The 24,779-nt window shown below is 43.2% G+C and overlaps 1 protein-coding gene across 2 annotated transcripts in view; it reads left to right on the top strand.

Annotated features, from left to right (window-relative positions):
* Positions 1-24,779, top strand: part of LOC141796942 (neural-cadherin-like) — a 158,132-nt gene that overhangs the window by 25,210 nt on the left and 108,143 nt on the right. For both annotated transcript variants that reach the window (XM_074678283.1, XM_074678284.1), the window contains exon 2: positions 14,827-15,024. In XM_074678283.1, coding sequence (XP_074534384.1) covers positions 14,827-15,024 — 198 coding nt within the window. The remainder of the gene's footprint in view (positions 1-14,826; positions 15,025-24,779) is intronic.

Below are 24,779 nucleotides of genomic sequence, written 5' to 3'. Positions count from 1 at the left end.
ATCAAAGCGTCCAAAGATCTGCTGCTCTGCCCGTTTTTTCCTTTTTTTTTCTATTGAACTCTTCATTTGATCAGTTGATGAACATGATGCTTTCAAGAACGAGACTGAGACTGGAGAGGTTTTCAGGTTTGTTTCCTGCAGCAGTCTCACAGCTCACCTCAACTTCAACAGGAAACTTTACTCAGGGAAGAAGAAGACTGTGAGAAAAACAGCTGATGGCAGATTTCACAGAAGTTTCAGAAGGATTACAGGAGGTTTGTAATAATGTGGATACAGGTTATGATCAGCTGTTTCAGTGGCTTGCATTGACTGTTTGAAGGGCGAAAAGAAAAACTAAAATACAGCATGTTCTCACCACTAAAGAGGGCACTAAGTTCAACATGTTTTTAAGAGCACCTTAGACATGATCATTTTTTTACCAGCCAAGAGGGCAGCTAGGAGTGTTTCAACAAACAAGAGGGCACTTGGCATGTGTTTGGCTCCAAAGAGGACACTTTAGCGTGTGCTTTTTGGATCCAAAAAGGGCATTTTGGCTCCTGAATAGATACTTTTACATGTGTTTTGGCTCCCAAGAAGGCATTTTAGCACACATTTGTGCCCAAAGGGAGCACTGCAGTGTGCTCTCTGGCACCTAAGCGTCTTTTTAAAAAAAATCTCAAACCTCTTTAGTTGGAGGACTTCACTGGGGACTTTGAACAGACATCTTTTTGAATCGAATGTTTATGGCTGGGATGTCCGGATCTCAACTATGGGATCAGAGGTTATCTTCACTGTTTTTATTTGATCTACAATTGTTTGTGTTGGCGGTCAGTATATCGCACAGCGTGCACATCCTAAACTTCGACAGAATGATTAATGGTACATTGATGTGGAACAGCAGCCACACTTAGCTTTATTACACAACACATGCACAACCAGATACATTACAGCAACAACATCTGCTTTACAGCACCCTACAGTAACTCTCCAGGGACACACAGTTTAAATAGGCCAAAGAAACAAAAAGAGTCATGGGTTGAATATGAGCAGTGTGTAAATTGTATCAAATTAGAAGGTGAAAACAGTCCAACAGCCACATGAATAGCTAATTAATAGTTGGCTAATTAATATTTGCACGAAGAGCATTTCATAAGGCAGTGGCCATAATGTTCAATTCTCCCAGTTCAACATGCAGCATCCTTTACTGACAGAAGAAAAGCTGCTCTGCTGTTTCTGGGCTTTCAGAGAATTAATTCATTTCCTTACCAGAGCAGTCAGTCCAATGAGCCGTTAGAAGAAGGTGGGACACAGGGTAAGTCCATCTCTCTTGATCATCTCTGACACTACATTTCCCATCCTGCCTCACTGCAACTGAACGACACAGCCTGAGACCACAGGGGAGGTGATTTAGGTGACTTACTGCTGAGCCGTGCAGCACTCTGGATTGATTCCGTTACTTTCCAGTTTGAGGGGATCAGGTCAGTTGAAGTCGTAATCCGGTTTGTGGAAAATGGTCAGGCAGTGTCCCGTGAGCGTTGTGATTGGAGCAGTCTCTGATTTAAGCGCTCTGTGTACTACATGCACATAAGTTCAGGATCATATACAGGAGAGCAGATAGATGAAGTGTTCTGTGTTAATGGAACAAGCTCATTTATGTCATCTTCCTATTTATTATTGGTGAAACACAAAATGAACAAGTGTTCAGCTCCACTGTTTTTTTTCCTCCTGTTAAAAATTTGGAAGGACAAACGAAAGTATCACATCAGGACTCAGAACTGGATTTAGATATTCAAGACTAAAAAGCTGGATCAGGGCCATGAGTCAAAAATGTTTCCAGTCAAAGTAGAAGTGGTTAGTAAATAAATGCTGGATAATACTCCTTCAGTTTGGGCACATTACTTGCTTCCAAACATACTACATCCAGCAATAAGTCCGCATTGGCTTCCCCAATAAAATATACGAAAGAAAGAAAATAGAGATTAGCTTCACCTCTATGTGTTCTTAAGTCTCTGTCACCTCCTTGTTGTAAGAATACATCAGTGCACTTCTGCTTTGGTGCAGCGTGAGGAGCGAAATCTTCACTTAGGGGAGACTGGGGACAGTTGCAACAAGGGACGGTTGCAACAAGCCTTATTTCTCTAATCAGAAACATGCTAGAGTGATGACACTCACACTGCACATGCTCAGTTAGACCCTCTACCCACCAAGAAGAGAGAGGCCATATTGAGGCTCTGGCCCTGCTTCTATCAAGAAAAGTTGTTTTGGAGGTATGAAAGTAGCTTTTTTCATGAGCTGTTTTTTTTGTCATACTGTCCTGACCTTATGTATGAATGAATCCAAACCTTTCTAGTTTGAATCACTGTTTGTTGACTATTAAATGACATGGTGAGCATGTGTCAATGTCAATGTGGCTAGCTAGCACATGGTGTTTTGTCATGACTGGTACCATGGGGACAGTTGCAACTGTTACAACTGTCCCCATGCTATCAGGATAGTCATATTAGAAGAGACCATACAACCATGTTTTTAAAGATTTTTAGTTCAAAATAGGCAAAATTAATATATTTTATTGCTCATGATGAACAGAACAGGCAATCATATGGAGAAAGTAATGCTAATGATTAAGAGAATAATTTCCCAAATAACTTGTTAAGCAAAAAATAGCACTTAGTTATTGTTGTATGTTGTATGTGTCATATAAACTTTTCATATAGTGAATGAATCATCTAAATAGAGAAACTGTATTCTGTTTATTTTCAGTAAGCAAAGAGTGAGGAAGAGAGTCGCTAACAGAGGGGTTCCCCTCAGTATTTGGGAACAAGCCTCAGATATTATTACAGATGAGGGCAAATCAGCGAGGGCAGTGGCCAAGGCCTTTGACATATGCCACACCACATTGTTCAGGTTCCACAAGAAAAAAAGAATCTTGCAAGCACGGCATCAAAAAATAACGTTGCAAGTTATTCCATTCTTTTTGTCCCAAAATGCTATATTGAGATTTTATAGCTTCAGTAATATCTGCACATTGACTCAAGGTAGGCCCATGTTTTAAACAAAAGAAAACTAATTAAATACCTTAAAGCTGTACAGAAAAGAAAATTGAATTTGAGCCCACTCTGGTTCATAACATTAGTATTTGTCCTATTTAGACAAAACACTGAGGATAATTAGTGAAACATTAATGGGTTTTTTTTATATGTTGCAACCGTCCCTGATCTGTGTTGCAACTGTCTCCAGGTTTGGGGTCAGTTGCAACATCTGAATTCCTCTATTCAAATGAATATTGTTAATAATATGTCATATGTAGCCATCTTTAAATGGTATGGGCATTTAACAGACATATGTAGGTTTAATATGTAAAGATTTGGTGAGACTAATCCAACTATTCTCTGAGTAACTGAGAGTAATGTAAAAAGTGTTGCAACTGTCCCCAGTCTCCCCCACTTGTTGTGTGGTACACTGCATGCCCCATGCTCTCTGCCCTGTCCATCCATTCAGAGACCTGAATTAGCTAGTCAGATTAAAGAAAGGCACATGGGTTAATAGTTTATGCATCATTATAAAAAAAACTTAAGGGAAGCTTGTTAGAGACTGAAACGCAACAACAACCTAAATAAAAATAAAATAAAATAAAATAAAATAAAACCTGAAATGTAATCACTTTTTATTCAATTTTTTGAATTCCATGGTTCATTGTTAAGTTTTAGGCTCTAACTAACTCAAACCTGGCATTCAGCCAATCACAAACTGTTCTAAAAAAAAATCAACCTTTTTATGCACTTTGTGACAAACAGGCTGTTATGTCCCTGTACCTGCCGTGGCCTTTTTGATAACCCTGTTGTTTTTATAACATACTTTCTTGATATGTGAGCCATGAAATGTGATGTTTTAGATTTAGTTTTCTTTAGTCAGGTAAAATGTATTTCAACATAGAAAACATGATAGCTTAGCCATATTTTTTTTTCTTTACTTTCAATCCTCACAGAAAAAAATTAGGCCCGCTGATACCAGCTGCTTTATAAGCTGTGAGATGTACAGCTGATAATGCTGCAGCTAATTAACAAACATTATTATGGAACCATGAGTAACTGTAAGTTATGCTGTAATGAAGCTATGAGATGTTTACCAGCTGAGCATGTGGTGTCTCTAACTTAACACAGACCACTGAAACTGTCACTACATAAGCACACACACAGCCCAAATCAGGCACCCACTGCTCTTCCTCGTGCTTTAGGCTAATCACAGCCATGGCATCACGTTTACACTCATCACATTGATACCTGTGACTCTCAGGCTGGCTGGCTCTCACTAACACTTTTTTCAAAACGTAATAATAATAATAATAATAATAATAATAATAATAATAATAATAATAATAATAATAAATTTTATTTATGACACACTAGTGTAAGTTAAAGGCCTCTTCAAAGAGGAATGTTCCCCAGTGTTTCTTGAAAGCATCCACCGTCTGTGGGGTCCTTGGGTGAGTGGGCAGGGAGTTCCACAGACGTGATGCAGCAGCGCAGAGGGCCCAGTCCCCCGTAGTCTGGAGCTCAGTTCTGGGTGGAGGCAGTTTTGGTGTGCAGATCTTGTATTCTGGGTTGGGGTTTGTTGGCTGGAGGAGTTTTTTCATGTAAGGCAGGGCGTTTCTATAGATGCATTGGTGAGTGATGAGAGAAACCTTATAGTTAATTTGAGTGGGGGTGGGAAGCCAGTGAAGTGCCAGTGAGTACTGGGGTGATGTGTTTTCTGACTCGGAGTGGGATCCTGGCCGTGGTGTTTTGGATTAGCTGGTGCTTGAGAAGATTTTTACCTGGTGTCCCAATGAGGAGGGCATTGCAGTAATCTAGTCAGGAGGAGATGAAGAGATGAAAATTACAGTTTCTTCAGTTCAGTCATTTTCATCACAGGCTGCCTCTGGATTTCACATGTAAAGTCAAGAAGACTTAAGTGTGTTCTAATGTCTTAAGTCCATCACAGCCTTGTCAGTCCAATCAGAGCAGACCTTTATACATTTAAAACTGAAGCATCATGTGAACACATTTAGTGTCTGGACTTTGATCTGGATTGGTTCTGTCTCCCCAGCTTGATGGCTTGTTCTGACCGTCAGTGGACAGAAACCTGAAATGTGCTCTCCTGAGGAGGCAGACGGCCTGATTTTAGTGCACACATGGTAAATTCATATCCTCGTCTTTGGAGCCGGCAGGGTTTGATGAGTCATTTAGATTGTGACTAATGTGGATGTCATTGATGTATTTTTCTCCTCCTCACTCCTGTCAGTTTAGGTTCTTGTGATGTCTGGTCAGCATGTTGTTCCAGCGTGTTACGGGCTCTTATGGCACAGGAGAATTAAAAATTAACTGACATTTGTCCTAGTTTAAAACTTCCTCAAATGCAAGCACATGTTGAATCCATAAGTCAGTGGAAGTACATTACTGTCAGGACATTACACGGTTACTGTGGCTGAGTAATCTCCCTCATGGCGTTATCGTCATATTTATAGACACTCTGAAAAGAAACATGACTCTCATGATCTAACATTACCAAAGTTTAGCCTAACTACAACAAAAGTTATAAAACTTGCTTACACATTTAGAGTTTTTGGAAAGATGGAAAAACCCCACAGCAGGTTAGTAACACTGAAAAGGTGAGAAAGAGTTTTCTGCAGCTCCAGCACTGACACAGACATGTCCTGTGTTGGGATCTGTCTGAATGAAACTAATGTGCAGTCCACCTGCCAACCAGAGCACACCTCAGCCTGCACACTCATCAGGCTTTAGCAAAGTCTTCCAAAAGCTGACAGGTCAGAGAAGTTTCTTCCTGTTGCAGATGATGACTTCACCACTCAAAGCGTCCCTCATGGGCTGGACCTGCTGTGACGCTCCTTTCACTCGGATTCCACACAATTTCTGGACATTTTTTCCTTGTCCCTTTCACATTCCCCAACCAGCAGGAGACTTTCAGTGTTAGACACGTTCTCAAAATACTTATGGCTTGTTAAAAATGAGGTGGTGCAATTCAGTTCAAGAAGTACGGTGTGAGATTTGTGCCTCTAAAAATGAATTTCAGTCTCAGTCAATCAGTCTTTATTTGTATAGCACCAAATCATAACAAACATTATCTCGGGGCACTTTCCAAAAACACTAACAGGACTAGACCGGATACAATTTTATCAACAGAAACCCAACATCAAGACAAGATAAGGGGTCTTATCTCATCCTAACCCACCATAAGTACAGGACTTTGCAGCATGTAGCAAGTTACAAAAACGTCCCTTTAAGGGGCAGAAACCTCGGACAGAACCAGACTCATGTTAGACAGACATCTGAGGAGACTGATGGGGTTAGAGAGGGACAGATGGAGGAGAGAGAGTAGGAAAACTTTTCTTGATGAACAAGTGACATTTCTTCACAGCACCCATTCCTTTTTTTTGTGTATTATTTATCTATTTATTGTTATAAAAAACTTTGTAAATACTTAATGGCACCTGTTTTATATGCTATACAATGCAGGAAAAACAAGAACTAAAATGTAGAAATAATTGTTTGAATATGAATATAAACAATTTTTGTGCAATTAGACAATACAGGGACATACCAGGTGTGAACAACAAAACTTTGTGGTTGTGTGTGCTAAAAATGTGGTTGATGATATTTGTTATTACAGAGGACAATATTAATTGAATGATGAGAAAAAGTTGCATTGTTACTGTGACATGGATAATAATAACAATAGTTAAGAAGAAGAGAGAGAAGAAAAAAACTCAATAAATGAGAATAAAGAAAAAAAAATAAATAAATGTCATTTTTCATTTTTAAGGTGCCTGGAGGTCTGACCAGGATTCCTGACACGGGAACAGATCAGTGCACGGCCATCTCATTGTGCAGAAAGATGTTTCCGGCCTTAACCAGCTAGCAATGTGGTATTACCATGATGGGCGCCTGCTTTTTCTGGGTGTAATGAATGACTGTTTTGGAGATCTTCAGTCTTTGGCTACCTGTCTCTCAATCGAGCCAATTTCCAGCAGTGCCAAGAGGGCTGCCTTCATGGCCTCAAATATTTTTTTTGTTTTAGGCATAATGTGAGAGCTGATGACTTCTGAGATTAGCTACAGCTTGAATAGAAGCAGGAAACCACTCTTGGCCTTTGCATGTGCAGCGCTGCTTATGACATGAAATGGCCTCTTATGTACTCTGAGAATACACAGCCAAGTTTAAGCATGCCAAATAGGACATCAAATATGATGTTATCAGCTGCATTTTTATCATGTTAATTTTTTTCTTCAGGTAATACACTCACCGACCACTTTGTTAGGTGCACCTTGCTTGCACTGGGTTGGACCCCCTTTTGCCTTCAGAACTGCTTTCATCCTTGGTGCCATAGATTCAACGAGGTCCTGGAAACATTCCTCAGAGAGTTTGGTCCATATCAAAATGATAGCATCACACAATTGCTGCACATTTGTCGGCTTCACATCCATGATGAGAATCTCCCGTTCCACCACATCCCAAAGGTGCTCTATTGGATTGAGATCTGGTGACTGTCGAGACCATTCGAGTACAGAAAATTCATTGTCATGTTAAAGAAACCAGTCTGAGATGATTCCAGCTTCATGACATGGAGTGTTATCCTGCTGGAAGTAGCCATCAGAAGATGGGTACACTGTGCTCATAAAGGGATGGACATGGTCAGCAACAAGACTCAGGTAGGCTGTGGACTTTAAACCATGCTCAGTTGGTACTAAGGGGCCCAAAGTGAGTCAAGAAAATATCCCCCACACCATTACACCAGCAGCAGCAGCCTGAACCGTTGATACAAGGCAGGATGGATCCATGCTTTCATGTTGTTGATGCCAAATTCTGACCCTACCATCTGAATGTGGAGCAGAAATCCAGACACATCAGACCAGGCAACGTTTCTCCAATCTTCTATTGTCCAGTTTTGGTGTTGCTGTGTGAATTGTAGCCTTAGTTTCCTGTTCTTCGCTGACAGGAGGGTCACCCGGTGTGGTCTTCTGCTGCTGTAGCCCATCTGCCTCAAGGTTGGACGTGTTGTGTGTTCAGAGATGCTCTTCTGCAGACCTCGGTTGTTACCAGTGGTTATTTGAGTTACCGTTGTCTTTCTATCAGCTCCAACCAGTCTGTCCATTCTCCTCTGACCTCTGACATCAACAAGGCATTTTGGCCCACAGAACTGCAACTCACTGGATATTTTCTCTTTTTGGGACCATACTCTGTAAACCCTAGAGATGGTTGTGGGTTAAAATCCCAGTAGATCAGCAGTTTCTGAAATATTCAGACCAACAACCATGGCACGTTCAGAGTCCCTTAAATCACCTTTCTTCCCCATTCTGATGCTCGCTTTGAACTGCAGCAGATTGTCCTGACCATGTCTACATGCCTAAATGCATTGAGTTGCTGCCATGTGATTGGCTGATGAGAAATTTGTGTTAACGAGCAGTTGGACAGGTATGTCTAATAAAGTGGCCAGTGAGTGTATACCTCAAGTTGTACCTGGCATTCAAACAAGAAATTGAAGAAAACAAAGGTGGTGTAATAATTTTTTCCATGACTGAACATGTAAGGATGTCTTCATGATACAAACACAGCACTGGAGAACAGAATCCAGACCTCTGAGGCAGACAGGGAAGAGTTTGAAGCAGTAAAACTAAAGCTGAGGATTGTTGTCTGTTCACACATCAGCTCAGCAGGACACCCAACAGGACCATACTAAAGCCAGTTTTAAGGCCAGGTCAAGGATCGGTCTATCTCCTCCTCATCCTCAGCCTACCTGGGTTGTTTCGGGAGATTTCCCAGTGTGCTCATGTGTTGGGGAGTTTCTCTCTCCCTTTTGGATCGAGCTTACTGTAGCTGCTTTCAAGTGTACACCCAAGCTGTGATGATGGCCGTATGATGCATAGTTTAGAGAGTCTGCTTCCAGTTCACATGGGGTCACTGTATGAGAGAGTTTCTGTGTATTAAGTAGAGCTCCTTGTTTTAGAGCTCTTTTATGGCTCTAAAAATAGAACTGGGACAACGTAGATGCACATTACTGGCTTTGCACTGCAGAGCAGCACAAGTTTCCTTTAACGCTTCCTGCTTTAGCCTGGTAGCTCATGCCTGAATTTGGGGGGGTGTTTGTGTGTGAGTGGGCAGCCCCTGCAGTCTTACTGACTGGGGTTTAAGCCTTGGATGGTGGATCCCAAAAAAAGCGCAGAGATGCATGTGAGCCCCTCTGTAATGTGCAGCTTCTTATCTGGCCCTGTGTGGCTGTGGCTCTGCAGAGCGGCTCCAAATGTAGGTTAGAGGGGGGGTTGTGAGTAGCACTTCCTCTTAAAAAATCATAATGTCTAAGGATCAGTCCGGATCAATCTAAACCAGCTTTGAAAAAATAAATACCAGCATTTAAGCGTTTCCACTGATTGATTCCTGAGGTAAAGGCTCATTATTCATCTCTCTGAACAGGCGGACCATGAATTATTTACTGCTAGTTTGGGAGAAACTCTGGATGGTAGATATGTGGTTGGTCTGAAAGCAGGTTGAAGGAGTGGAAGGATCAGATATGTGTTTTACAGTCTCAAAGACACAATACAAAGAGGAAACCAGCTGTTCCTTCACCCTCCTCCTGTTTTTGGGAAGGGTGTGAAATATTTCAGTGAAATTTTATTTCAATCCCCAAAGGCTAAGCTGTTAGAATATATCTCCATCCAACACCCGCTTCTCTAAATCCCCCTCTTTATGTCAAAACATGGACGGGAATGTGGGACATCTCTCCTCGCTTAACACCACCAAACAAATCAAGAGAAGGAGTCTGGACCAGGTTTAATGGAAGGCAACAAACAGAAGAAGAGACGGAAAAGAAAAAAAATAAACAGACACAGGACAGGAGACAGGATGAGAGACAGAGGACTAGAGACAGGATGAGAGACAGAAGACTACAGACAGGATGAGAGACAGAAGACTACAGACAGGATGAGAGACAGAAGACTACAGACAGGATGAGAGACAGGAGACTACAGACAGGATGAGAGACAAAGACTACAGACAGGATGAGAGACAGAAGACTACAGACAGGATGAGAGACAGAAGACTACCTACAGACAGGATGAGAGACAGAAGACTACAGACAGGATGAGAGACAGAAGACTACAGACAGGATGAGAGACAAAGACTACAGACAGGATGAGAGACAGAAGACTACAGACAGGATGAGAGACAGGAGACTACAGACAGGATGAGAGACAGAAGACTACAGACAGGATGAGAGACAGGAGACTACAGACAGGATGAGAGACAGAAGACTACCTACAGACAGGGGAAGAAATACAAGGAGAGAGACAGAAAAGAGACAAGAAGAGAGAAGAAAGAAGAGAGAATGAAGAGAGCCGTCCAACCATCCCACACCTCTAAATCCACCTATTCATACCTCTATTCCTTTAAGCCTTGATCTGTCCGTCCATCCATTCATCCAAACATTAATAATCACAAATTCTTCAACAGTGTTTTATTTATCCATATCATCCATAAACTAATCTATTCTTTCTTCCTTCTGAAGAACATTCTTTTCATCATCCATCCATCCATCCATCCATCCATCCATCCATCCATCCATCCATCCATCCATCCATCCATCCATCCATCCATCCATCCATCAATCAATCCATCCATCCATCCATCCATCCATCCATCCATCCATCCATCCATCCATCCATCCATCCATCCATCCATCCATCCATCTCTCCCATCAACTCTCTCTGAAACAATCCATACACCAATGGATTGATTTGTTTGTTGTTACTCTGTCTATATCTCTTTAATCATCCATCCTTTATTCATCTCTGTCCTTCATCCCTTCTTCAGTCTTTCCTTTAATCTGTTTATTCAGCCATTTATCCATGAATTGTCCCCACATGAATCAGGAGACCACCAGGCTGATCCAGCTGGAACTGGGATGATTGTATGTTTCAGAGATGAAGGCTTGGGAGCAGTTTTTTTCAGGGCCTCACCTCAGAGTAATTTTGGTACTTTTTAAAAAAAAATTATAATTATTTGTAGATTCAGGCTGTGACATCACTCAGTTTTCATGTTCAGTTCCTGTAAGACAAAGAGTGGTTCTTTAACCTGTCTGGTTTGGTGCATTTTTTGCAGGAATGCAGATTTGCAGTAGGAAAGTGCAGCTCTCCAGCAGGTCCATGGTTTGTTATTGTTCTGGGATGAAAATGCCTGCTTGTGTGTTTACACACTTGGAGTGTCAGCCTTTCTGAGCTGCAGAGCCTACAGGGTGTGCAGAGCTGGGATCCCTGAGTTAATAGATTTCCGTCCCCCGTGCTTTCAGTGTGTTGATCTCCTGCTGACGACTCCACACTCTGCTGTAAGCACAGGGATCAGGGGTGGGGGTGGGGGGCTTAGAATAGAGCCTCCTTAACACTGCAAACATTTGGTTAATGTACCTTATTACTCCCCCATTGAGCTGAATTTCACTTTCCATTCACAGGCTGCTAAAGAGGCGCTCCTGAAATTTCACGTCTCGCACGGCCCATTGATATTTATGCTTGCAGACGCAGTTTGTTTAATCCCACAAAGAAATATTTGTTTCTTAATTCCCCATCTGACTGGACGTAGGAGGAGCAGGGGAGCCGTCCGAGGCCCTCAGACATTAATTATGCTGTATGTTGTGCGTTAACTCTCCCTCCTGTGGTCTTTGCTCTGCTGCTGCTGCTCCATGTTTTCTTTCCAAACATGATGCTCCCAGCTATCTGTGCCTCTCTGTTTGGTGTGCTTCCCTTGTGCTCTTGTCTCTGTTATGTTACTTTACGCTCTGTGCTTAGCATCACATAATACTCCATCCTCCACTGCCGCTGCCGGCTCCTTCTTCCTCCTCTCCGTCTTCCTCTCCCTCAGTAGATATTTGTGTTTCTGTATCTGTGCTTCTACTCTTCACTCATTTTCCCTCTTCCGCTTCCCACACACACTCAGTGTGTCCTTGTACTGTGGGCAGCCTACATGTGCACACAAGCACTTGAGACAACTTTTTTTTCTCATAGCAGCAAGCCACTTAGCAGCTTTATATAGCAACTACCCAAGGAGAGGATTAACAGCAGGAAACATCAACAGAATAGCTAACAGTGATATGGAACACCCCTCTCTCTCTCCCACACACACACACACACACACACACACACACACACACACACATGCAAAGCCTTCACACTCATTGTACTTCTCAGTGAGCTTTAGCCATCCACACAGAGCGCCCTGCCGTCCACCTCTTTGTGATGTTTTTATGCTCTGCTCCTTATGGGATTGTGGTGTAGTGTGTTTTCATCACCCTGAGTGAGCAGAAAGTGCGTTTAACTTTGAAAAACCATCTGAAGCCGCTGAAAGTGTACATTATTTGATCCTTTGTCTCGGTCAGGTGAGGAGCAGCCTGTGGGTTCAGCACTCGTGGGGCATCGCTCACAGCTGCTCTGTTCTTAACTCACCAGATCAGAGAGAAATCACACACCTTTACCGCCTCGCAACACACCAAGCATGCACGCTTACATGCAATCTCTCACCTCACACACACACAGACACACTCACACACACAGCAGCACATTCATTATCATTCCGGAGCTGATAGGCTCTAATTATCTGCCTTGCCTCTGATTAGTCTCTCAGTAACAAGCTAATTAGATGGAGCCTTGTAAAATCATCACCAGCATTACCACAGAGACGTGGTTGGGAAAGACACCAACAAGCAGAAGGCAGGAATGTGTCTTGCTCTGCTCCCCGCCAACATTTGATAGTCAACTAAATGTTAAGTGCTGGAGCACTGATTTCTTTTTGATTAAGTGGCTTTTAAAGCCCTTCTAGCTTTGCAGAGGAATCTTTATCCTTCCTCATTATTCATCACGCAGGGATTGTTCCGTCTTACAGGGCAGGATGATCTGGCTTAAACTGCATAAACTGCCGCTGTCGACATTTTCAGAGATAGCATCTGAACATTGATTAGTTTCTCTGCCCCCACGATACGGTGGCTATTTATCCAAAACGATCTATCGTCAGATCCCAGTCAGAACTTTCCTCTTCGCAGAGCAACTTTAAAGCCTGAGCAGAAAGCCAGATTAATTCTCTTCTCTCGCTTCTTCCTCCCTCTGTTATTATCCCTCTAACAATCCTTTTAGGAGCTGTCACACACTTTATAGCTATTGTGTTACAGTTGTGAACACTCCACAGCCAGTGTGGAGTGCAGCACATTGTATTTTCCATCAAAATGCATCTCAACTGTAAGCCAGTTAAAAAAGAAATAGGAGCAGTGATCTCAGCGTCTGCTTTCTGCTTTCTGGCTCATTTGAGCGAACATGATGTGCAGTAAAAGATTTATTGGTGCAATTCATACAGATTGAAGTCTTCATACTGTTTGCTGTATGCATGCGCCTCTCATTACCAGTGTATAGTTTCCTATAATAGGCTATAATCATCTCTTTAGAGGCATTATGTCACAGAAAATTAAGGAAATCTGCACATTAGAGCGTTCCAGACAGCAACAGCTCATCTGTTGAGTCAGCCCTCAGCCAGTGAAAGGATGCAACGCTAACTCCTGCTGCTTTTGTCTGGGATTAAAGAGTGCATATATAGCCTGTGGTCACACACAGGGGAGCTTTTACATAATGGGATTTGAAATCCATAGTTACTTTTAGACCTCAGGTTACTGAGGTGAGAGGAGGAGAGAGGCATGCCAATGACAGCTATACATCAGCTGTGCATCCATGTGTCTGTGTGATGGGATTGTTTGCTTGTATGTCAAATCCTGTGATCATATCTATGTGTGTATGTGTGTGTGAGTGTGTGTGTTTGTCCTGGATGGGCTCCTCTCCCCGGGGTGAGGCAGATGGCCTCTGTGGATCTCAGCCTACCGAGCTGGTTGGCAGCTCTTCTGACATTCCTTCATGCCACGTCGACACAACTTCTCAGCCAATGTTTGCTGAAATAGTGTCTTAGCTCACAATTGGGTGACTTGCTCCACTTTGCAGGAATAGATTGTACACAGAAAGTGCCCTAGATCAGGCCCGTGGCAGTGTCAGGAGTTTTTTGTGCACATTGTTTCCAGATTTTGTCATCGCATTTAATGTGGATAACAAACCCCTGCCATCAGTTCCAGCTACGGGCACACTGCACTCCTGTCACAGACACTGCAGCGCAGTCGTACACCACCACTCCCCCCTGCGTGCTGCTGCTGCTGCTGCTGTGCACTCTTGCTGTCTGCCCTGGCTCAGGGTGAGTGAGTTGGTAATTGGATTTCTAGAATCTTCTTATTCACTCCAGTGATGCAGTGTGCAGGCGACAAAACGCCTGCAGCCATGAGGCTTGGTCCCTGAGGGGAGATCAAGGTAGCCTTACACAGCCCGCAGATGAGACTGGGGCTCAGGCTCTCCCGAGGGGGTCTGGATGGAGCCCTGATGGAGACGATTTGATGACATCACATCCGCCAACCTCCACCCTGGGCCCAAACAGCCCTCCTGACATCCACTTAAAGCAGTCTCTCCCAGCTGGCAGCTATGGAGGAGAGGATGGAGAGGGAGATAGTGGGGACGTAGCGTGTAAAGATAGTGAAGTAATGACTCTGACCAGGAGTGGGAGCTGAATCCAGGCTGTGCTGGTCTCACTCCCACTTTGCTGATAAAGGATTGACTTGGACTTGTTCTGATGCAGCGTTTAAATCTCACATACCTTCACCCTCAGAAACTCTCCTGCTGTCAGAGCGCCGGCTTCCCCTGGCTGCTTGTCTCCCTGCTACACACACACTTACATGACAGCTGTCACTTTCTGTAACCACGGCTCCTCCACTATCTCTGCTCCCCCCCAGGCCCAGACTGGTACCTGAACAAGGTGAAGCTGAAGATCACTGATGTCAACGACAACGTCCCTGAGTGGAATATGAAGCCTTACCCGTACCTGGCTGTGGTCTCCCCCGAGGCCCCCGCGGGGACATTCGTCTACCAGCTGCAGGCCCAGGATGGAGACGAGGGCAGGAGTGGAGAGGTGGAGTACTTTCTGTCTGATGGTAAGCATCCTGCTCTGCACACATGTGCATGATGTATAGGATGTATGACGTTGTTTTAAAAGTAGGTTGACAGGTGATAGCGCCTGAGAAGTAAACACAACGGATCAGACACCAGCACAGTCACTCACACACACTGCCACAGGCATTCACACATTCATTCATGCATTCATACACTCTTTAGGTGTCCATTAGTTTCCGTTTCTCTCTGCCTCTGTATCGCCACGGCTCTCACTCACTCTCCCTACACACACACACACACACACACACACACACACACACACACACACACACACACACACACACACACACACACACACACACACACACACACACACACACACACACAGCCAGAGGCTTTCACACATTTGTTTATACACTCATCATGCACTCTTGTCTTTCTGTCTGCTTCTTTCTGTTTCATGCACACACAGAATCATGTGAGCACATACCCTCACACACACTCCCCCACACACACACTCTCACACCCACTGCTGCTGGAAGTCTGCCAGAGAGCCAGACCCCCTGGTGGTTGTGGGGAAAGAGGTTTGTTGGCATGTCAAAGTTGGGGGATGTGCTAATCTGGCCAAAGGGGCTTTAGCAAACACTACAGACTTCCTTTGACTCACATTAGCGTGTTGTACAGCTGCCTGATGGGAGGTAAACCACATTCAGCACAATGCACCCCACGGTGTGTACCAGCATGATAAAAACTCCTGTAAGCGCTGAGGTTTACCTCTAAAGCTCAAATTAAAAACTAAATACCCTGCCTTCAAAGTAATCTAGACCCAATTTCAAGATTTCACTTGTATTTATTTAACCCTCTTATCTGGTGATTAAGATTTAAGACCTCCGGAGGATGATTGTAGCCGGCCTTTTGATGTGCTCGGCCAGCCTGTCTGACCCCATTTTTCAGTCTGTAGTTGAGATAAAAAAAGTTGATCTTTTATTTAAAAGGTGCCCCTGGGAGTTTACACTCACTGTGTGTTTCTTTGAGCTTGACGACGTGTTGAACAAGTTTCCTTCCTCCTCCAACACGTGTGAAGTGTGTTTTTGAATATTCATGAGTACCTTATTCACAATGGTGTGTACTTGCTCACCGTCTTCTCCACGGCCTCTCACACCTTGGTATGTTCGGTGGAGGGTTTCTGCCTTAACCTGGTGACCTGTGGGGGAGTAAAGAATACAGCAGTGAGGTGTGGGCTGAGCTGGAGACAGAGCAAGAGAAAAACAAAGAGAGAAAGAAAGGGCGCGGTCACACTGGCCATCCAAACTGCCATGCTTAAGCACAATTGCCCCCCCCCAGCAGTGCTGGTTCCCTGCTGGAGAGTATGGCCAGCGGTCACACTACCACACTACTCTAAACATGCTTTTTGGCTGAAGTGTGCTAAAGCATGGCACAGTTTGCAGTGTGACTGCGTCCAAAGAAAGAAACGCAGAGAGGAAAACTAGTGGTCAGTTTAGAAAATCAGGATGAGCTCTAATTGAAAAATACATTTACCACTGGTCTTTGAAAAATCTATTGTCCTGATATACAAAAAAAAAAAAAAAAATACTAATGATGGGACCAGAAAAGACAAATCTTATTAATGACAATTAGAGGCTTTTTAATTAATTAATCACTTATTAGTTGCAACTATTTGCAAATCAGTATTCCAGTATTTGATGCAAGAAGAAACTTTTCTTTTTTTTTTTTAGTTTAAATGGATTTTGGTGAATGACTGAATCAATTAGTAGAGTTATCATAGACCCAAATAGCAAACGTGTTTGTTTTTACTCAAGCATACTTTTTAAATGTACAGTAAGTTTAAGAAAGGTTGCTGCATTTTGAGTGGGCAATGTTGGCACTGCTCTGAAACAAATAAATTCTTCTTTTTTTTCTTTTAATTTTAAGTTTTTTTCATTTTACAGCAACAGAAAATGACAAACAAATCAGAACAATACATAAGAAAACAAATAAAAAGAAAAGTGAGTGTGTGTGTGTGTGTGTGTGTGTGTGTGTGTGTGTGTGTGTGTGTGTGTGTGTGTGTGTGTGTGTGTGTGTGTGTGGGGGGGGGGGGGGGGGGTTACTGTCATCAACCAATTTCTCGTGATGGCCTTCTTGCATGCAAGGATCATTATTTTGAAGAGATAAATGTCCTTTTTATGTATACAGTTTCCTGGGAGTAGGCCGAGGTATACACCAGAGTCCCTGGGTATTGTTGTCATAAAAATATTTCCCAGAATCTTTATAACTCCTTCCCGAAATGTTTGGATTTTGATACATGACCAGAAAATATGAGAATGACTGGCAAGTATATTTCCACACTTTCTCCAACAATGTTGTTGTATGTTACATTGTTTAGATTTAATGTGTGGTGTGATAAAAAATCTGTTGACATTTTCCAGCCAAATTGCCTCCATCCCTTTGAACTGGTAGTAGTCTGTTGGGTTATGCAGATTGCCTGCCAGTCATCCTTTGACAGGACAACATTCATTTCCTCTCCCCATTTTGATTTAACATAAAATGTATCATCCCCCATGTGGTTCTGTAAGCCATTATATAGTTTGGATACGATTTTAGTGGGGGTATGTTTGTATGCATCTGTAAATGCTTTCAAGACAGCATTATCCCACTGTATAATCCCTCTTTTAATACCTTTCTCATAGAAATTTCTCAAGTGGAAATATCTGAACCTGTCCTTGTTTTCCAGACCAAACTCTGTTAAATTCATATTTTTAAGGACTTTTTGAAAACCTGAGTGTATATATCTACCTAGTCTTTTGAATTAGACCAGGATGATGGATTTGGCTTTAAAAATAACTTTAACAAATGTTGGAGAGGACTAAACCTTGCTTCTGTAAATACTTAATACATACCTGGTTATACTAAAAGGACTCTACCCTCAGAAGTGTTGTTTCGGCTCACGTTTTGTGTGAGCTGACATGGTTCATTTTTATAACGCTGAACTTGGTCTATGATTAAAATTAAACAAACAAACAATCAAAAAATCGTTTATGTCCCGTTCATGAGGAACATCTCAAACACATCAGGTATATCCCCAGCGCGGCTCTGTCCCATTTTGTGTTGACTGCATTTATCATCTCACGCCAGCTGAGTGTTCAGTCCAACAAGCTGTATGACTGACAGACAGCTGGAGTCACAGACAGAGGAGTTCCTGCTCTTCTCAATCCATATATAAGCCTCTCTTCATTCATGTTGGGCTATAAAAACTCAAACCTGTTGACGCCTGGGGCTCTAATTTCGTAGACCAGGCGCAGGCGCAGGCACAGGCGCACCTGCTCTGCGCCTGTGCCTGCGCCTGCGCCCAGTGTCTCCGCCTCATCCTCCTTACAATAATGTACTCTATCTTTTTAGATCACATTAAAAATAAAGACTAAAACAGAGAAATATGGGAAATCACGGGTAAATCCTGAGTGACATAAATTTATTTTGTCTTTTTTTTCGTCATCTTTTCTCTCCCTCTTTTCTTTGAATTAAATGAAATGAGAGAACCAGATATATACTCAGTATCAGATGTTAAGGCTGTTTATTGTTTAACTGTAAGATGTACATCAAACTTCCAGCTGCTGTCAGGTTAACTTTCCATTATGACAAACGGCTTTAATCTGACATCAGATGTGACGGGACAGTTAATATAGATATAAATGTATATGCTGGTTCAGACGGTTACATTAAATAGTGATTGCTGTGATTGTTTATTGCATTAAAATGTGCCTGACACTCTGGAAACCTGCCTCTGAGGCTTTGTTGACATGTGCTCACATGTGCGCCTGTCACCAAATTACAGCTGCGGAGGGTGCACTCCGCTTTGCACTGAGGATAGACCAGGTTGGAGCTGGCGAGCTTTCAGCGCACTTTTTTGGCACGAAATTGTCACTGCGCCAGGCTTGCGCCCCCTGCGCTGCGCCACGAAATTAAAGCCCCTTATCTGACTCTGCTCATTTGTCGTCATAATCAAGCTAAATACGAACTGATTCAAACATAGTTTGTTTTATTTTTAACGTCTCTGGGTGTTTTTAGGCAGTTTCTGTGCACGACTTCCTGTCCCGCTCTATCTTTCCTATGGTGAATTGATGAATCACAGCTCTGGCACACAGCAGAAACAGGATGGCTGCATATTAGCTGCAGACTGCAACAGGGCCAGACCATCATGGAGCAGATCCAGTTTAAGCTGAAGATTGACTTGAATGGAACCTGAGCAGTTCAGGTCATCTTTCATGAAAATATGAAAAACATGATGAGAATATGAATGAACATGTTTATTCTTACTCATTCACTCAGGACACTGGACTTCTGTCTCTGTACCAGGGGTGTGGTTGTAGTTTGGGGGATTCTCCTCAGTTGACACATTTCTGGTGATTTAATTAATGATAATTAAGCTGTTGAAGTCTCAGCCATAAAGCATACCATTTTGATGATGTGTGCTTCATGGCGCAGGATGCCTGCAGCCTGTAGCCTGTAGCCTGTAGCCTGCAGCTCATCTTCCTCTGGCACTCTTTGCTGGGTTGGTGCATCGAGGCTGTGGCCTTCAGTCCGAGCTCCATTCTTAGCTTCACATAGACACACAGCGGGCAGTGAGAGCCTTACCTCTGGCAGACGGATTGGTTTAAAACCTCTGCACCATAGCATGTGTCATGTGTGTTGACTTACACTATGAGAGGAATCCATGGTTACATTAAAAGACAGCGACACGGTAAAGCACCAGGAATGTTACAATGATCATGAACTCCTCTAACCTAACGTTTACCTGGGACTGGATTTTACCTGTCCTCATCTTTGATGACAACTGATGCAAGAACACACACTTCTAGAGCAGAGTTTTACAATGAGGTCACGTTTTAGGTGCATACAGGTATATACAGGTGCATGAGTTCAATGAATTAAACTCATCAAGTGAGAGCTAATACTAATTACTAATGCTTTAGACTCTGTTAAAGCCCCAATGCTGATCAAGCATGATCAAGCATGATCAGAGAAACTCCCGTTGATAGGAACAAACCTCAAACAGAAGCAGACTCCTCAGTGAACGTCTGTCTGCAGCAGCTGAATGAGACCAGGGAGAGAGGGGAATAAGTGATCTGCTCCTCATGAGCTTTTCAGCCTCCAACTCCATCTACTGACCCACCTCCTCAGGAGGAAGTGACACCAGCACCACTCTGAACTGTACTGAGGGACATGCTGAGCAGGAGGGGCTAACCCAAAACCCTCAACTCTCTGACGAAGGTTCTGGAAATCTACACACTACTTGTTCAGAGCTGAGATGACATGGTAGCTGACAATAACTCATGCTTTTGCAGTAATGCTAGAATGCTAACACTTATCACTTCACCAACTCCCTGCTGAGGCATATTCACTGACATGAAACAAAAACCCACAGTTCACTGCATCCTAAAGCTGTGATCCACTTTCTGTGGAGAGCAGCTGATATTTAGTGGCTCTGCATTAAAGGGATAGTTCAGTGTTTCTGAAGTGGGGGCCATATGAGGTTTTGTCGATGATAGGTACGATCCCTGTCAGCTCGACCCCTTTACTGAGAAACTGGAACAAAACTTGGCTATTGGCCTCCACTGCGTAATTCACGTCTTTTTACAAACACCTAAGGGATTGAAGTTTTTATCACACGAGCACTGGTTTCATATTTCACCATCAGTTAGAGACACATCAGTTAGACATGTTTTACTGTTAGGAAAGACTGCTCCCAGCCCTCATAGCTCTCCTCACATGAGGCCATGCTGTTGCCATAAATCAGAATGAACTGATCTCAATTAATATCAAACAAACTTATCTTTATATTGAAACAGTACAATAAAACAAGAGAATATTAAATATTTTGACTAAAAACTGATGAAAACAGAATCTCTGAGCTGCCCTTCATTTACAGTCTTTAAAAACATGTTTGGAAAGAAACACAGGGAAGAAGAAACACTGTGCTCTTCTCCACAATACCTTTAAGTTTATCACAACTTTTCTTTATGTTGGACTTGGCAAAGTGTGTCAGCACTGACAGCACACAGCTCTCTGCAGAGCCACAGAAAAACACATCTGAAGACTGCAGAGTTTCTGCTGCGTTCACAGAGTCAGAGGAGCGACAGCGGCACAGGCCATATGCCAGAACCATGAAAGTTCAGGTCCCATAAAAGTTTCCTCAAGGTAAACCGGAGTAACAGATTTAAGGTAATCCTCCAGAGGACCCTAAAAATCTGTTCTGGCCTGAGTCCAAAAGAGCTGAGTGCCGGAATAAAACTAACTCCACATCCACAAAGAGACAGCTCTGACATGAAACATTAATAACGTTCATAAACAACAAAAGTACACACCTACTCTAGATACAAAGGTACAAATACACATCAGGAAGAGTAAACAAAATGTTCTTTAGGTGCCATACTGGTAAACAAATGGCGTTTAGAGACAGACTGTACCCAGCTGCAGCTACACCAAAGCCTTCATCAGCAGAGTCTAAAGGTTTCTGGTCTCAGAGCTCCACACAGGACTAAAGACCAAAAGAAAGACAGTCCTGTTTTTTTACAGGGTGAGAAAGCTCTGCTTTTGGTGTGTCTGGATTACAGGACAGAAAGTTGCTCCCCTTCTCTCTGTCAGAGGTGATTGGGTTCCAGCAACTCTTCAGAGCTAATCGATGTTAGCATCTTTGTTTTCTTAAGGTAACCTATTAGTATTCCATACACTTAGGGTCTGATCTCCTAAAGGTCTGCATGTATAAAACATGTGAAAACTTGATAGCTTGAGCTAAGCTGATGTATTAACCAAAGATTGTATCTGTCAAATGAGTGAAGTAGTACAACCCATATATATGCAGTAAAAGCGCAAAACTCTGGGAGGAGGAGATGCAAATATAGGGCTCTAATTTTGTAGACCAGGCGCAAGCGCAGGTGCACCAGCCCTGTGCCGGCCTTCGCCGCCCGGTCAGGGCATGACCAGTGCACTTTGCAAGTTTCCTGCAGTGCCAAGAGAGGCGCAGTCAAGGTGCAGAGGAGCACAGAGGTGCGCGTCCACACCTCTCTCCGCGCAACTGGCAGAGAGGGAGGAGAAAAGCCATGAGTGGGTTTAACACAGCCGAGCGCTGTTTTCACCAATCAAATGAGCCTTTAAATGCGCTGCGGCCGAGGCGCAGCGTCTGATTGGTCTGAGTGATCCTCAGCACCACGGAAACAGTGTGCTGGAAAGACCCGGTAGCGGAGACGGTCAAAGCCACTGTCCCTGCAGCAGGAGAATGGACAGCGGGGCACATCGGAGGACACGAAGTGTGTCACTGTGTGGGCCAGCTCCCGGGACAGATGAAATCTGTTCCTTTGTCATTAATAGGAGAACAAAATGAAGAGACAGTTACACAGCTGGCTTATCCATTCAGAATACTTTTGATCCACCTGCACTCCTGGTTAGTTATCACCAGATAGCAGAACCTTTGGTGATATACTGTATACTCTCCCAGTGTCTCATCGTCCTTACAATAATGTACTCCATCTTTTTAGATCACGTTAAAAATAAAGACTAAATCAGAGAAATATGGGAAATCACGGGCAATTCCTGAGTGACATAAATTTATTTCGTCTCTTTTTTCTTCATCTTTTCTCTCCCTCTTTTCTTTGAATTAAATGAAATGAGAGAACCAGATATATACTCAGTATCAGATGTTAAGTCTGTTTATTGTTTAATTGTAAGATGTGCATCAAACTTCCAGCTGCCGTCAGGTTAACTTTCCATTATGACAAACGGCTTTAATCTGACATCAGATGTGACGGGACAGTTAATATAGATATAAATGTATATGCTGGTTCAGACGGTTACATTAAATAGTGATTGCTGTGATTGTTGATTGCATTAAAATGTGCCTGACACTCTGGAAACCTGCCTCTGAGGCTTTGTTGACATGTGCTCACATGTGCGCCTGTCACCAAATTACAGCTGTGGAGGGTGCGCTCCGCTTTGCACTGAGGATAGACCAGGTTGGAGCTGGCGAGCTTTCAGCGCACTTTTTTGGCACGAAATTGTCACTGCGCAACATGAATCTGCTGACACCTCCCCCTGGTGCGCCGTCAACTCCCCCTGGCGCGCTGTCACACCCATCTCTGCGCAGACGGTCTACCAAATTGTTAAATTGGCAGCACACGGTGGTGCGCTGCACGAAATTAGCACTGCGCAGGGTGCGCCAGGCTTGCACCCCCTGCGCTGCACAACGAAATCAGAGCCCATAATCATTAAGCGCCCACAAAGGAATATATCAAACCCGAAACTGTTCGCGGTCACTGTTTTTATGTCCATATTTAGCAGGTAAGAAAAGCAGGTACAAACTGGCACAGTGCTACACACAAACAGCTCAGGTCGCTGTGGCCAGAAGGAGGCAGAGGTGCAATGACAGGAGAGAGAGAGAATCTTCTGTGTGGGTAGCAACACATTTGGACTGTCAGAAATAATCTGATTGCAGACCATCTTCTTTTATCTCATAATGGGCAGATCTTCGGGTTTAGTTCCCAGCGCTCACCTTCAGTCTCCCAAACCATATTTCTTCTGCCAGAGTCCAGCAGTGTGTTTATTTGCCTCCACCACCAAGACCTCCACCTCCATGGCTTCAAACTTCATCTTCCCTCCCGCTCTGCTTTCCAAAGCCGCTAGCATGTGCTGAATCCTTATCTAAAGAGCGTGGTTGGCTCCGTTTTTACACCAACCTCACACACAATCATAGTAGATTACCTGTGACAAATAACATGTGCCATTTTTAAGTTAGCAAATGCTCTTTAGCGCTCGTTATTCAAGATCTTAGTAAATCAAGCCTTTTGGGTTAAGAAGAGCTTTTGCACCCTCACATGCAGCTGGAGATGGGCTCACTCTTTCTTACACTTACAGGTGCAATTGTATCTCGTCTTCTTCAGCTCTCAAATCATTCTGATCAGAGATCTCAGTTTCCCTGTTTGCATGGGAGCTAAATTAATGGAGGCAATTAAGACTTGCATGTTCACGTGTGAAATCTTACTCAGAGGAAAACCATTCTGACATGCAGAGCGGCTCCTCTGGTCTCGTGTGAAGATGTCACAGGTAGAAACGGTTCTCTCTGGGTGTTCCTGGAAACAAACACCACTGCTACAGTGTCAGTGTTAACAGGTCACATGAAAAGACCCCCTGCGGTGCACCAGAGGTTTGTGAGTCTGTGACTTCAGATGTCAGTTTTAATACTTTTTTAACAAGAAGATTCTCAAAAAGTTATTTCTCAATTTCAACAACCTGAGCAGATGTTAAAGATAACACGTTCAAACAATGATATGGGGCTGTTAGCCTGAAATGTCCTCGGAGTTCACGTCAGTTCAGAGGAGGAAAGCAGCTCACTCTGGGATTAAAAGAGCCAGTGTGGCCTGCTTTAGATCAACTGTTGTTCTAAATTAGTGGAGAGATGTGATGTTCAGAGACAGCTTTAGACAGCAGGAGACATTCATTAAAAAGATAATAGCCCATAGACTTCTGACGGCCCTCAAGTTCTCACACTGCGCACAGCATGAGGAAGATATTTATAACCTGGAATGAAAGAAGCGACACAAAGGTAAGCCACATCAGGTTGTTATGAGGCAAAGGATTTTTCAGCGGGTGGGTTGAGATCACCAGAAAATTAGTTTTGAAATCCATGTTCTTGAAATCTGCTGGAGCTTTACCACATGAGGTCAACAGTAAAGTTTCCATCCACATCAGATCTAATATTGGAGTTTGTCTGATGGAGGGATTCTCAAACCAGTTGGTGCGTTGATGAGCA

This window comes from Halichoeres trimaculatus, unplaced genomic scaffold, assembly GCF_033239565.1.
Source record: "Halichoeres trimaculatus isolate MK-OKI-2021-1 unplaced genomic scaffold, fHalTri1.1 fHalTri1_scaffold_10, whole genome shotgun sequence".
Classification (NCBI taxonomy): Eukaryota; Metazoa; Chordata; class Actinopteri; order Labriformes; family Labridae; genus Halichoeres; species Halichoeres trimaculatus.
This window is presented reverse-complemented; position numbering and strand designations above follow the sequence as displayed.